General features: G+C 35.3%; 2 protein-coding genes across 8 annotated transcripts in view; one reads left to right on the top strand and one right to left on the bottom strand.

Annotated features, from left to right (window-relative positions):
* Nucleotides 1-1,993: 1,993 nt before the first annotated feature.
* LOC149729442 (uncharacterized) lies at nucleotides 1,994-4,510 on the top strand. Its single transcript, XM_089887298.1, has 4 exons — nucleotides 1,994-2,285; nucleotides 3,096-3,541; nucleotides 3,998-4,130; nucleotides 4,326-4,510. The coding sequence occupies exons 1-4, from the start codon at nucleotides 2,181-2,183 to the stop codon at nucleotides 4,473-4,475; spliced, it is 834 nt and encodes a 277-aa protein (XP_089743424.1). The 5' UTR covers nucleotides 1,994-2,180; the 3' UTR covers nucleotides 4,476-4,510.
* A 202-nt stretch (nucleotides 4,511-4,712) lies between these two features.
* The window catches only part of LOC149729443 (uncharacterized), a 54,486-nt gene continuing 44,224 nt past the window's right edge, over nucleotides 4,713-14,974 (bottom strand). For 4 of the 7 annotated variants that reach the window (XM_089887287.1, XM_089887286.1, XM_089887289.1 and 1 more), the window contains 18 exons: nucleotides 14,393-14,590; nucleotides 14,002-14,121; nucleotides 13,168-13,275; nucleotides 12,748-12,835; nucleotides 12,324-12,537; nucleotides 11,887-12,037; nucleotides 11,453-11,604; nucleotides 11,081-11,095; nucleotides 10,515-10,699; nucleotides 9,898-10,100; nucleotides 9,325-9,513; nucleotides 8,808-8,981; nucleotides 8,082-8,264; nucleotides 7,613-7,747; nucleotides 6,946-7,088; nucleotides 6,537-6,634; nucleotides 5,758-6,064; nucleotides 4,713-5,532 (listed from right to left, as the gene is read on the bottom strand). In XM_089887287.1, coding sequence (XP_089743413.1) covers nucleotides 5,424-5,532; nucleotides 5,758-6,064; nucleotides 6,537-6,634; nucleotides 6,946-7,088; nucleotides 7,613-7,747; nucleotides 8,082-8,264; nucleotides 8,808-8,981; nucleotides 9,325-9,513; nucleotides 9,898-10,100; nucleotides 10,515-10,699; nucleotides 11,081-11,095; nucleotides 11,453-11,604; nucleotides 11,887-12,037; nucleotides 12,324-12,537; nucleotides 12,748-12,835; nucleotides 13,168-13,275; nucleotides 14,002-14,121; nucleotides 14,393-14,590 — 2,772 coding nt within the window. In that variant the 3' untranslated portion in view covers nucleotides 4,713-5,423. The remainder of the gene's footprint in view (nucleotides 5,533-5,757; nucleotides 6,065-6,536; nucleotides 6,635-6,945; nucleotides 7,089-7,612; nucleotides 7,748-8,081; nucleotides 8,265-8,807; nucleotides 8,982-9,324; nucleotides 9,514-9,897; nucleotides 10,101-10,514; nucleotides 10,700-11,080; nucleotides 11,096-11,452; nucleotides 11,605-11,886; nucleotides 12,038-12,323; nucleotides 12,538-12,747; nucleotides 12,836-13,167; nucleotides 13,276-14,001; nucleotides 14,122-14,392; nucleotides 14,591-14,974) is intronic. The other 3 variants (XM_089887288.1, XM_089887290.1, XM_089887291.1) reach the window with 2 other exon arrangements.

Genomic DNA, 14,974 nt, shown 5'->3' on the forward strand with positions numbered 1-14,974 from the left:
TTGAATTTTAATAACCGCGTTGCTAATGGTTCGTTATTTTAGCCTTATTATGATTAGGTCTAATACTTTCTTTAATTGTGGTTGCTTCGTTTTTAGCAGAAGTACCGTTCAAGCACTTGCGTGGCATACTTATAATCAATAGCACTTAACTTTAGCACATACTACTGGCCATACAGACACTTTATTGACAAAGTTTTTAATTTAAAATGTCAATAACTAAATAATAATAGCACACACATACAAAATAAACACATGTTTAATATTAAACCTATATACTGTATATGGATTTCACTAAAATTCTAACTTTTCTACTCTCGCTGTTATAAATTTCGCTTCATTTTTAAAGAACATTATTATTTTATGTAAAATTGTAAATATTATCATTTTGTCGGTAAGTAATATGCACGTTGCCTCAGTACGCTTTAATACAACATAACGTATTCCATAACCTTGAAAACATCCCTGGATTTAAACCAAATAGCTTAGGCTATACCGCTATAAAACCATATTGCTGTAATGAATAATTTACCAACCGCGCTGCGACTTGTAAAACGTCTTTGTCTTGCCTGGTAACTCATAACAGTGATTGAATTGTAACACAACACTCCTGTGTTGGTAGGCTTGTACCAGGCAGTGTCTTCTTACATTTGTTACACTTCGTTGGTGTTGTGTACTGTGCGCTAAAGCGCCCACTGACGGATGTAAATTTATTTATTATTCTTAGATATTCAGTAGGGTGGGGTATACGATGAAACATGTTGTATAGCCGTAACCCAACGACTTTAAAACTACGTTGTTAATTGTTCAAAACACGACCAGAATATACGAGGTGTTGTGTTTGTAAAAAATAACAACTAAAAACAAACGATAGAATGTAAGACAAATTGAAGAAATATTACAGACTTTCTCAGTTAGAAGCGTTCGTTTCTTTTCATTTCCAATGTTTTATAGGTATTTATCTTGCTTTCAAACAAATTTAAACGATTTAATCGTCTGTGAATAAAACACAATCTACCGTTAACTAAACACGCATGCAACATACTGCACACAGATCCCAAGAACCACAGACATGCAGATTTCGCTTTAATATTCCATTACAAACGTAAATTAATCATGAACTTCTTAAATATGCGGATCGGATACTTATAGTTCAAACTCGCATGGGAATAGTAGACCAACTAACGAAGTAAATTACTATACAGTATCCGAACCAGTCACAAGTTCCCCGAGATACAATGTAAATATAGGTACAGCCGGCGGAATGGCAACGTATAGTTAAATACAACATAGGCAAACAATATTGCGATATTGCCAAGTGCGTGAATTTAAATATTTAACACACAATTGTTTGAATAAAGGTTTACGGTAAGAGAGGTTTACATAATATGGTTTGCTTTATAATTGAGAAAATCATTTGTGATAAAATCGCATTCGGTAAGAGCAGTACAGGCATATATGTTTAAGATTAATAAAGGATCGTATAGAGTTACAGTGAAAGTATATGCAACAGCTCTGGTACGATGTGTGGTCTGTTATATAGTAGGTTGGGATAGGATTGTTTATGTTTCTACTTTTATTGACTATTTGGTAGTAAACGAAGAATATTTACAGAATTATATAAACGTATTGCCACGAATGAGTTTTGTTAGTGTTAAAAACGCAATTGGAAAATATAGGATACTAAGTTAACGGTAACCATTTTACCCTACAGCGCAATATATTCAAATGTTGAGGCTCAATATTTTACACTAAGCATATACGGTTAATAAAGGTAAATAAATGAATTGACGAAGTACACCTTTTCTTTACAAAGCCGCCCATAATGGGTTGTGGGTATGTCACGTATGAGGTGTAATTAATAACAGTCGTTAACGGTAAGGGTTCAAGTGCTACAGACGTGAGTATGCGATTGCTGAAGTAGACGGAGTTCTACTTTAAACTTTCTGTCAGCGTTCGAAACGTCTTCGGACAAAGGAAAATGAACAATACGCGACACGAAATCCTTTCGAAAGAAAAACACTGGAGTGTTATTGTTACGAAATATTTCAAAGCGCAGATACAATTGAGGTTACAACGCGAATAAAGTCTTATATATATATATATATATATATATATATACCGAACTTGAAAGTATTTTTTTTATTCAATTTGCCCTATCTAGAGATTAGCGTCAAAAGAAAATGAGCAAATCTCGTGAGAGTGCCAGAAAGTCCAACGAAGACAACAGTTTTCTGCTCAAGGGAAAAGTAAAAGATTTAGAAGCCGAAGTTACGAAACTTAAACAGGTAAAGTTAATATTGGACTTTTCATAATTGTGGTTTTAAGGAGTTTTAAATGGGCTATGTGTATTTATATAGTATAGGGTTGGGGAAGACGGGACAGCTTTAGTACCTATATTGTCCAAATATCCAGATTATACTTTTAACAATTCGCAACGGTCTGTATAGGCCATGGAGATACGATTTTACAATTTTTCGATTGTTTTTTCTTTACTACCTAAAGGGACGAGAAAACAGAATGAAAGGTGTCCCATCTCCTCCCACCCTACTATACAAGTATATCGACTACTATAGTTACAACGTAGAGAAGTGTCAACTCGTAGAATTCGAAAGTTCGCCTGACATGCTATTTATATTTATAGCTGTTATCTTATCTCTTACAAGTGTCATTTGCAATTTGCTTCCAAAGTGGTTCTAATCTCGGTTTCGCACTATAGTTGCTAGAACTATATGGTCTTATTAGTTTCTTTTATAGCACATAATATTTAAATAGCGCGATCGTGTTTAAAACATTTTACAACGGTCTATGGGAATCGCGGGGATACGGTTTTATAATTCTTCGAATGTTCTTCGTTTGCTACCAAATGGGACGAGAAAATATATTAAAAACTTGTCCCATTTTACCCCACCCCACTACATGGTACTTTAGTGGGTGTGTATACCTAACCAGTGTGACGGCGCAGAATACATGTAAAACAAAACCTAACTAGACAGACTTATTAAACAGTATCGACGAACTATTAATTTAAAACTTGAACGTAGCGCCTACGAATTACCTTTGAACGCAAGACATTATAGACCGTTTGTTCCTTTCAGAGACTTGAGGGTCTCAGGAAAGCTAAAAACAGCACAATTGTTAAACGAGAACGGGAAGTTGTGCAAGTGGAGCAACCTAACCTTGGTAGATCTGCTGGCGTAGAAACTTATAAATATAAAGAACTTGAACGAAAACTTGCGGAATCTGAACTGAGGAATAAAAACTCCGTGCGTGAATGCCAGGAGCTACAAGATCGGGTTAAAGCAATTGAAGAAGAAAATGTTAAGCTAGCTAAAGACCGGGATATGTGGAAGTCGAAATTCGAGCAGGGGGAGAGAGATTTTGGGTTGGTGAGAGAAACACACGCAGCTGAAATGGAGAGGATTAAAGCGGAATGTCGAGAAAAAAGCGCGGCTGCTGATGACGCGAATACGGAGTTGGAAAGATTGAGAGAAAGATTGGAGATGAAGGCGATGCAAGAAGAAAATAAACACAAAGAAAATCAGTAAGTGATGACTTGATTGTTGGTGGCAGCAATCTGGTAGTGCAAAAAGTTTTGTAAAATGTTTGCACAACATTGTTTTAACTCATCCTTTCGACCACAATAACGAGGATCATAACCGTTAATAGAACTTTGTTGTTAGAAGCCACTACGAATATATACTGTGTAGTTTTCCTTCATTGCACAAACGAATTGATACCTGCATAGTTTAACACTAAAAGTGTAGCGACTAACCGTGCTGCTCTAGATCATATTGTAGGGTGGGGGAAGATGGGACACCTTTCACTCTATTGTCACATTTAGTAGTAAAAAAGAACATTCAAAGAATTATAAAACCGTATTCTCACGACTCCCATTGACCGTTATTTGTTTAAACTATGATCAGAATACTTGGATATTATGTGTTAAAGGTGTCCCATCTTACCCCACCCTAATATATATTGACATCTGTTGTTACAGCGACAGGGAGGGATTTATAAACGGCCTAATGAGCGAAAACGCTGATTTGAGAACAAAAATTGAATCCTTATACAACGAACTCAGCGTGAAGGAAGCGAAATGGTTGGAAGCCTCAGATCGAATGAATCAAGACGTAAGATCGCTCTTACAAAGTTATACGTGGTAACTCGTAACCGCGCACGCGGTGTATGAAACAGAACACCAGTGTTATAAAGACTATCGTTGGTAATATTACAACTGGAATGTCACTTTATCTAACTATAACAGTATAATTGAGCTACTATAACGATATTCTGGCTAAAATCAAGGTTTGACTTTATACTTCCAGTTGCGAGAAAAGTGGGACACCAAGTATGCTGCATGGATGACGGAGACCGAGAGACGAATTATTGAATTAAAAGAAGCGAATTTACTGTTAAAAAGTGCATTGTCTAAGGGGGGACCTAAACCTACAGAGGGGAATGAGGCGCTGGACTGATAGGGAATTTGAATAAATGAAATTTTAAAGTGCAACTACAGTCGTTATATCACGGGTTTTCTTTTCCATACACATCGCGTCAGCTTACGAGTTACCAACTTACCATTAGGGGTAAATATGTATTGAATTTTTACATTTTTTTGTAAGGTTAGAGTAACAATTTAGACAACCCATAAGGAACCACTGGGTTGCAGTTAAATGTCTTGCTTAATATCTTTCAAAACACGTACAAACATATAATGGATCGATCTATATTTTCCTTTGGGCACACATGAAATAAATTGAAAGCGCCAGAATCAACAAAAATACAAAAAAGTTCGAATCTGGACGGTCACAGCTAAAGAACTCAAGTAAAAAACGTGCTATAGCTCTATGTTTAAGTAATCGTACTTAGTTACAAGGGCTCTACTAAGTATCACAGTAGGTAAAGCCTTCAGAGCATATTTACACATGGTATGTACATATAGTTTGTGTATACTGGTACAAGGAAGATTATACCTTAGAGCTAATTGTAAAAAAACCTACAAACACTGCTGTTACAGCCATACAGGTATCTCTGATAAGCATGGCCTCAGTACGCCACATATTTTAAAAGTTCTTTTTTCAAAAACATTGGCAAAAGAACTAGTTTGTACACATTTACATATAAAAACTTCTACAAAATTTGAGCAGTAACATTGTACGTCCTATTCATCTATTTACAAATTTACACAATCCTCTTTTAAGACGGCTACAACAAAATGGAACAATTACAAAGATTGTCATTCACATAATATATAGGCAAAGCTAGCAATGTTTAAGATAGAACAAGTTTTAAAGGCAGCAATGTATGCTGAATAAGATATCTGCCAAATTCACTGCACATTTGAACTGTAGTGTCTGTCACACTAGGTAGTTATATGCTACCAATAACTACTTGAAGAAAAGGTGTTGATTTGAAGTTGTGTGTCACACTGGGTACCTGTATGATGACGAACCCTGTCCTAGTTTATGTTGAAGGTTTTCCAACTTACGAATATATTCGTTCAATGAAGGATCGGAGTCTGCTTGGTCTGAACTGGAAGTTAAAGTTGGGGATAAATATGGGGATTGGGGGAATATTATTTTGGGTGTATGTGTCTATAGGCAAGACACTAAACAGGAAATGCTATATAACCAAGCGGTCACCAGTGGGTTGTCTGAATTGTCAGCCATACTTTCCCCTCAAGAAAATATATTTATCGTATTTATACATCTAAACTAAATTAAAATAAGTCGAATATGAAATACATAAAATATTTACCGATCTAGTGAAGCATAAGCAGCTGCAGCAGCTGGGGACAATCTTCTGGAGTTAGCAGCACTTACTCCTAAGTCACGCTCGTAACTTGATCTATAACCTGTCTGTCTGGTGGCTGAGTAGGGTGAGGTGGGGGTTACCCTGCGCCCCATGTAGGGTGACACGTCATGAGAGGGGGCTTCGTAGCGTGAGGTGGGGGTTCGGTCATGTGATCGGGTGTTCTGTGATTCGATTGGTCGAGGAGAGGGAGTACGAGAGGTGTAGGGTGATGTGGGTTGATCCGACCTTCGTGATTGGTGGGGAGTAACACCTGGAGGGGGGTAGAAGTTGACATTAACTAATTTTAATTATGACAAATGCTGTTTTGTAAAGCATTGAGGATTCATATTAAGTTGCAATCCATGTTTACTATGTATATATAGGAATTTAAGTTAATAATAATAACTTTATTTGTTTCTTTGAATACAGTAGCGAAGATTTATAAATATTTAAAATGAAAAGACAGGAAATAGCGACAAAACAACAGTCGTTAAAACACGCTTACAGTTAAAAACATATTTACATTTAATTGGAAGAAAAAAGCGTGGTCGCTACTACTAGCAGACAAACTAGCCATTTATGTTTGATTAATTTCAAGTTATTGAATGCAGACTGACAGTACTAGAAGGTTCATCAGTGATGGGCATATCTAAAAATACCAGCGGACAAAAGCCAATTTTATTCACCACTTTCTCATGCTTAGATACGCTGAACATATAAACTGTTGCAAAATAAGTAATTACCATTAACTGGAACATCGATTGCGATCCCATGTTTATTTTGTATCGCCGTGGAAACGGTCGTGCTCGCTCTTTTCCATTTTCGAACTAAAAACTTCAATCTAAAAAGAATAAACAATGGGATTTTCTTACTGATATCGTTATTCCTCGTGTGTGAAAGATATTGATAGGTTTATATTCAAAAGAATCCAAAAACAGCTTTGACAACTAAAAGTCAGGATTTAAAACAAATGATTAAAATACAGGTAAATTGGACAACAGGATTACAAAATTGCAGTAACTCGGCCTGTTTTACCAATAAAGTTATTAACAAGTTAGATTATACTGAAATAAGAGATCGATGATGCTGTTTTTATCTCTTTTAGTAGACTATTCAATTGACTTGACTTTTGTTTGTGAAATGTTTTATTACCTGCAAACAGCAATAACAGCACGTACAGCACTACGGAACTTTGTATATGCATTAGAGCGGTTAGGTATTGGGTGTCGAAGTGAATCGGAGCTTGGGTAAGCCCCCATGCGTGCTATCAATGCTAGGGTGGCTTCTTCACAATCCTGAAGGAAAAAAGCTTGTCTTTACAAGTTTATTTGACATAACATAAACTATAACAAGTTTAGATAGCATAACAGTACCATAACTTTCATCATTTTGTTTACCTTTTCAAAAACACCAACAAAGATTAATCAAAACAGCATCACAATAGTTGTTAAAACATGCTACTATTGTAACGGTCGTAAAAATTTAACGCTTGTAAAATAATTCCATGTTGCATGATATAGGCATTTGGGACATGTTGTACTTAATTACTGTTGGTTAGAGTTTACTATTCCTAAGATAAATGAGAAGCAGACATATTATCTATAATTTTTCTAAGGTAATGAGTGAATCCTGGCCTAAGTCCTAGGACCCATGTTGTACCACACTGCAGGACATTGCCCACAAAGAATAGAATGTGATAATTTAAAATACTTAACACTCATACACATTGCAAGCGATAAAGTAATGATTTGAAATTAAAATATTTCAAAGATAATAACACTGAAGTTATATTAACAAACAGTTTGTAACAAAACTATACCTGAAATCCGCCCAATAATAGAATGAGGTATTTCTTCTGGTAAATAAGAGATTTTCTAAAGCTTTCTGCTCTTAAATATCTTGTGTATAATTTATGCATGCGGGTTGCCATCTTCTGCTGGTTTTGTTGAGTGCTCTGTGGAAAGTGAGAAATTAAGTTAAAAAAATTCAAAAAGTAATGTTATATTGCCAAACCACTATATAATGTTTAACTTTTTTGGTTAAGGCACTATGGTGATACATGCCATGAAACCTAGAATTAGACTAAGTTTGCCCAATAAGCTATAGACATGTTGTATGTTACAGCAAAATACTTTTAAAAACTGATTCAAGTAAATTCACAAGTTTCAGAAGTAATCTAAAAAAGTCTCAAATAACTTAAAATGAACCAAAAAAATCTTTATTCAAAAAGAAATTTAAAATGCTACATAACTAATTAACACAGTGTTGCACTATAAACATAATCTTACTTGTGACAATTGGTCATCACTGGCAACAGAACGAGCTCGTTGATTTTCATCTTTCAATTGTTCAATGACATCACGAAGCTCCCTTACTTCTCTAGCTCCTCTAGCGGCTTGATCAGCGAGGTGAGCGTTTTGTTGAAGAAGTTTGTCATTGAATTCGGTCGGGTGGGGACGTAAGCTGGAACTCTGGTGAAAAAAAGCAAAAAGCTTTTAATCAACATAGAATACACAAAGCAACAATACTGATGTAGAACTAATTTTTAATTTATCGGAAATTCAAAAATCTGTAAATAAATGAAAAAAAGGGAAGGGGGGAAGCTGGAACTCTGTGCAAAACAAGAAGACATTGTTCTATTAACTGGAGCAGGGATCGGGAAACCTTTGGCTAAGAGAGGCATAAAAGCTATATACTTTTAATTGTGTTTTAGTGAATGATCTTATATTTTTCAACACTTATTGCAACAGCTTGACATGTAACAGAAATACACTATCTACAGTCGATATACAAGTTATAAAATATATTTCAAAACTATATAGCGATAGCCAATGCTTCCAACAGTGATAGTTAGATAGGTTTCCTTGAAACAAACCTAACTTTTTGAAATCCAACCTAATGTTTACTGAATAAAGCAATGCAAAAACAAGTCGGCCAACTCTGCCAACCCAGGTTTGGTGCCTGTGCATGCCACCTTAACATAACACCCCCAACCCCATAACACAACTCCTTACCCTCTCAGGTAGTGTTAATGTTGTATAAAGGTCCTTAAGTTCTCCCTGCATATCATCCAATGCTCTCTTCAATGATTCCACCCTCTCACCATCAGTAGATAACATGGAGGTTGAATGAGAATCAGTTGATAAATAATCCCGAGGTGATGGGCGTCCCGTTTTATCAACAAGTTTCTAAAGTACAGTGTTGGGTTAAAGAAGTAATCATTAAGATTCTAATACTTAAATATGTAGAGATTGTTCCTTGTTATGTAGTTCAAAACCTAAGTTATTATAACACTGATTTGTTACAAAAGAAAGAAATCTAGAAAAAGAGACAAAAACAGGAATAAAGAACTTGTTTTTAGACCGCTTGTTTTCATAAAACAAGTTAAACAACAAATAATAAGTTGGGGTAATGTGCAACTCTTGCGTAAATCCCAGGTCCCTTACTTATTTTAGGATCTCACCAATATAGAAAACCTATATAATACTGGCATTATTCCATTCAAAACAATCAACTTAAATATGAACCAACCTGCAGTTTTGTTGCTTCCAATTGTAATCTTTGTCTCAATGATTCAAGTTGTCTTCGTTGCGCCAACAACGACTCGTTTGACTCCCTCGGTGATCTTGGCATCAACCTCTCTTCTTCTTGCCTCCTCAGGGACTCCCTACGTTGGTCCTCCAGCTCTCTAATCCTCTGTTGTGCCTCATGCTTGCGATGCTGGAAGAAGATTTATTAAAGAAATACATAAGAACAAAGGTAATTTGGAAAAATATTTTATGTTTCACGCATGTGTGTAATTAACTAGATTTTAAACAAACGCAGTTAAATGTTTAACTTACATTACCACACAAAGTGTCCTATATAAATGTAAGTTGGTGGATGCATAATAAAAGCCCGCTTACCACCATTATAGTTGTCTACTTTACTGTTCCATCCGTTATATTCTTAACAGTGTGAAAAAAATCTAAGGTGGTGAAACTCCCAAGGTAGCAATAAGTAAACCAATCCCCAAAAAAGGAAGTTCATGGTGCATAACTAAACACCTAACGACTGTGTTAAATCACACTTTACCAGCATTAACTCCAATCCATCCCAACCCACCTTCTCAGTATCAAGAGCAAACTGCAGATCCTTCCTTGCTTGTTGTTCCCTCATCAACGCCTCCTCCATCGATTTCCTCTCATGCTCCAACCTCCGACTTATCGATATCTGCTCTTCTCTTGCTCTCTGAAGAGCCACCTCCTTCTCTTCTTCAGCATCCTCCACCCTTCTTTGGACTCTTACTGTTTCTTTCTTTGCCTCTTCTGTGGAAAGAAAATCGCGACTACTAAACTAATTCATCACAAACATCATGCTTTATGTACATGACATTATATCATAGATAACTACGCAGTAACACACAATATAAATAACTGTGTCAACTGTTGCCCATTGTGCCTCTTTATTATTGGAAGGCCATAAGCAAACCTGTGTTAATAGCCTTGCTTGATTTAGAGGTTAGTTGTTGCAAAGTAGTGAATACAATATTACAAGTAAAAGGGCCCACATGTTACATGTATCAAGTCTCAAGTGTATATAAAAAAGGGCTAAAACCATTGAAAAATATACATAGTCATAGCATAACTTTTTTTGTTAAAGCCCATTCATTAAACTTAACCATACATGTGAACACAGATATCGTACACACTTATTATACACATGTACCAACAGCTACCCACCTAATATAGATTGTAGATCAGCCACCGTAGCTCTATCATGTTCGCGTGCTTCAGCCGTCGTTTTCCTCTCACTCTCTAGCTCCTCTTGTGTCTGTCGAGCTACCATCGCCTCGTGATCGAGAGCGTGACGTAATTCATTGTTTCTACCTTGTTCCGCTTGAATAGCTGCCGATAACTCATCACACCTGAGTGAACACCATTCGTCAATTTTGTTAAAATATCTTTTTTGGGGATGAAGAATAAAAATTGGGAAGTTTTGCTGGCAGACATATTACATGCCTATTCTAAAACAGCTTTCTGGTATTTACAACTAGTAGACATGAGTACTTTGACAACAATTAACAAACACTTCATCTACAAAATATAAAATACAAAGCAATACAACACACTTTTCCAACCAACAAACATACACCAAAACTGAAGAAATAATAAACACAGTATTTCAACAATTTTTCACCAAATAATTAAAACATTAAAAAGCCTTTATAATTCAATAATTTTATGTTTAACTATCCACCAACATTGGCCAAAACACCTCAGCAACATCCACAATACAACCAACTTACCAATAATGTGGATATCTATGCAGCAATAAATGATAATGTATGATGGGAAATAAAACTAAGGTAAAATTAACATACAATGGCTGTAACATCTTTGACAATTTTAGAAGAAAATTAACAACCTTATTAATTAATGTAGAGAATACAATATAGTATTGTTTTTAAACCATCTAGCTGCAAGCAAAAAGCAGGTTTAGGCTTAAAACTGGCTTCTATATGTATGTGATGTCACCCATGTTTTAAAAACTGGGGGTGAACAAAAAAATCATTTTACTGAGGCTACACTAATGTTACGCATACACTGTCATAATATAAATGACATGACATAATGCACTTCATGACATAAATAATGTCAGCTTATGACATCACAATTACCTATTTTTAAGTTGCAACACATCATCATATGCAGTAGCTCGTTGTGAAGCAAGTTCCTGATGTAGTTTTGAAACGTTATGTCTCTCTATTTCAACAGCATTTATTGCTTCCTGTCTCCTTTTCTCTTCAGTATGCAAAGCAGCTTTTAGATCCTAGGTTGAAAAAATTAATTTAAACAAGCCGCATAAAACAGTTTTTTTTCCAGTCAATTTAAATACAAACTCACAGCACATATTTATAATACGATTGTCTTCATTTTCATATTTTTTTTGTTTAAAAACTAAAACCATGTCAAAAGTTAAAATATATGTAAACAATATATTTTTCAGGTTTGACTACAAGGTTTAAAAACTAAAACTTTTCTACCCCTCCTATATCATAGAAGAAGGGTGAAAATTCTCTCATAATATTATTAGGATATTTTAATCACTTACGGCAATATTGTCCTCCTCTTGTGCTCTTATCTCCTCCTGTTTCTCTCTTTCTTTTATCACTTCCTCCTCTTTCCTCCTGAGCTCTTCTTCCAAAGCTCGAACCTCATTCTCAGCATTGATTAAGTCACCTTGGTTTTCTTGCAACTCATTCCTGTAAAATACAAAGTTAAATTGATGATTGTAATCTACAGGCCATAATGGTGTAATCAGCAGCAAAATAACAGTCCTTAAAACACAGTTTTAGGTTAAAACTACTTAAGTAAAAGTGTTAAAATAAGAGTACAGTGAGTACAATCTCACATATTAAGTATTCTAGTAGTATTTAATTAGAACAAATCAAGATGTGATTAAAAGAAAAGTGGGCGTGTAGACTGTTATGTGTCTATAGTAGACACATAAACAAATATTAGGTATCGAAATAAAGCGAGACCACTCACTGTAAAGCTTGGATTTGATGGTTCGCAGCTGAGACGTCAGATCTTGCTTTACTTGAAACGGACTCGATTTCTGCCGATAATTCAACCGTGCGATCTCTCTCGCGCTCTAGTGACGGAAGTAGATCAGTGGATCGATGACGTTCGATCTCGAGGGAGGACTTGAGGTCAGAGATGAGGGCTTGTTCATGTTGGAGTTGGGAAGACAACCTTTCAACTTGAGGAAGAAAAAGAAGATAAAGTTAAGTTCAATGATTACTAATAATATATAGGATGGCCAGAAAAGGCATCATGGGCCATGTTAGTCAAATATATTGTAATTTATCTTCACCTGGAGTCCCTGGATAGCAGATGCAGAAAAAAACACACAATAACTTTTAAATATTTTAAGTTTTAAACCTCTCAAAAAACTCAATATTATGTTTACCTTCACGTTGCAGATTGTTCTGAACATGCTTTCCATGATCTTCAACTATCTTCATCTGCTCCTGTAACTCATGGATGCGATTCTGAGACTGGAAAGAAATTTCTTTATTTAATATCATTAAGGTATGGAAACATTTTTTTAGAAGTGTAATCAGTGTTTAATACGAATGCTGTTGTTGTCAGTTTTATGTAAGTCTATAAAGGATCTTCTGGTAACTGGTATAATACTGGTACTGATAAAAATATATTATATCTAGCACATGGGAGACAATTTAGACAATAAGAGACCACAGGGTTTGAGCAATTGGCGTAAATATCTTGCCCAACGACACATATGCCAATAATGGTAGCAGCGCTGAGCCCTCGAACCAGTAACCTCTAAGCTAATGACAGGCCTGCTACTTTATCTATTGCCTCCTACCTTAGCTGCAAGTTGTTTCCGATCCTCCTTGACTTGTTTCATCTCCTCCATCAATTGATCCCTGTCTGCCGCTAGGAGGCGCTCTAACTCACTTCTGTGTTGATTACTCTGTGGTTGGGAAAACAAATGAAATAAATAATTTTTACAAAATATTGAAACAGTAAACCTGATTGAATCTTAAGTAAAGATTGTAAAAAAACAAATTTATGTGCTTTAAAAAAATTGGTATTAAAGTAGTTGCTATGTGTTTTGTACAATTACAAAAACCACAATAAGGCTAAATACATGGTTTAAATACCAGCTTAAATAAGAGGCAAATTTACGATCAATATATAAGACCTAATAATAAGAGTTAAAGCTATCAATATTAATAAATAGGGATTTCACAACAAGAAGGTAATAGTTATTCGGTTAGTTACACCATAAAGGTTACGTTTACATCCACATACCAGCCAACATATAGCATAAGTTATGCATAATAATATTTAATGTTACCACAATAGGTTTTTACTTTTAACACAAGTTATTTTTGCTGTTATTTTGGTAACACGAGTTATTATTGCTGTTAAGATATTTTCTTAGATAATGATTAGTACTGTGAGTGTATGGTTAAATTGCAGGGGTTTTTAAACTTTAAGAAATGTCCATAATATTAACAAAACCCATGTCCCAATATTTGACGAAGAAAAAGCATGTTTAGCTTATTGAAAAGGAAATTTAAAAAAGGTCTCCTTAAGTTTAAGAATCCCAGTGTAAATATGTTCGAATTATAAGCTGCATATCATAGTAAGCGATGTTACACCGTGTGCGGTCATGCATATCACGTCAGCTGACCCTTTCCATTGTTGAATGCACAACACACGACCGAAGTCGTTTCATCTCATGATGTAATTGAAGCAGCTCGACAGTGAACACAAGGTCCCAAGCTCGTGCGCATGAGGCACGACGAGGTGGCTGGTTTATTTATGATGTCATAATAATGGAAATAATGTGTATGAGGTAATACAAATATTAAAAATAACCAATGACGGCCAGTTAAGACAAATAAACTAATAGGCTGAAATTAAAATATAGAAAACGGATAACATATATTAAAAAAAAATATATATATAAATAATAAATAATAAAAATAAACTAAGCAAGGAAACAGTATACAGTACAAAACCACCACCAAAAATCTTTCAAACAAAACTAAAAAAATCCAATTTCAAAATAAATTACCAACCTGGTTTCTAATCTTCTTCTCCAGTGTTTCCAGTCGTGCAGCAGAAGTTGTATCTCCCATTTGTTGCGCATCACTTTGCGCTTCGATGACGTTAGCTCGAAGCTCGGCAAGTAACGCTCGCTTCTCCCGCTCAAATAAATCGGCCACAGACCGCAGAAGATCGCTCCTCCAACGTGATGTTTCATCCTCGTCACTTTGCTGAGGATAGAGGAGGCAGGTTGGTTTTCAATGGAACTTATTTATCCTAGCATGGTGGAGCAACTACAGTCGGATATAGAGGGCATGTTAGATTTTTATAAATGTGACTTGAATGTCAGTTGTAATCCTATGATAACAGCCTAATACGCAATACACTTTCTTCTTAAACGGAAAACACAGTAAAAGTTTAAACAGATGTTAACAACTGTATCACATTTCACCATTTGTTTAAAACGCCCTGGCGGGTACGTTTTAAGATATAATCATATTTTGCATTTTTTTGGTAAATTTTTTTTCTGCCTGTTATCATTCTGTGTCTGTTTCTACACACAACATACTTTTAGAGGTAAAAAGTCTATAACATTTCATATGAAACCTATTTAT

This window comes from Ciona robusta, chromosome 10 (assembly GCF_009617815.1).
Source record: "Ciona robusta chromosome 10, ASM961781v2".
NCBI lineage: Eukaryota > Metazoa > Chordata > Ascidiacea > Phlebobranchia > Cionidae > Ciona > Ciona robusta.

Bases quoted from the DNA above. Each gene is read 5' to 3' on its own strand.
- LOC149729442 (XM_089887298.1), top strand. From the start codon at position 2,181: ATGAGCAAATCTCGTGAGAGTGCCAGAAAGTCCAACGAAGACAACAGT. The intron at 3,542-3,997 runs GTAAGTGATGAC...CTGTTGTTACAG, and splicing joins AATAAACACAAAGAAAATCA to CGACAGGGAGGGATTTATAA. The intron at 4,131-4,325 runs GTAAGATCGCTC...TTATACTTCCAG, and splicing joins CAGATCGAATGAATCAAGAC to TTGCGAGAAAAGTGGGACAC.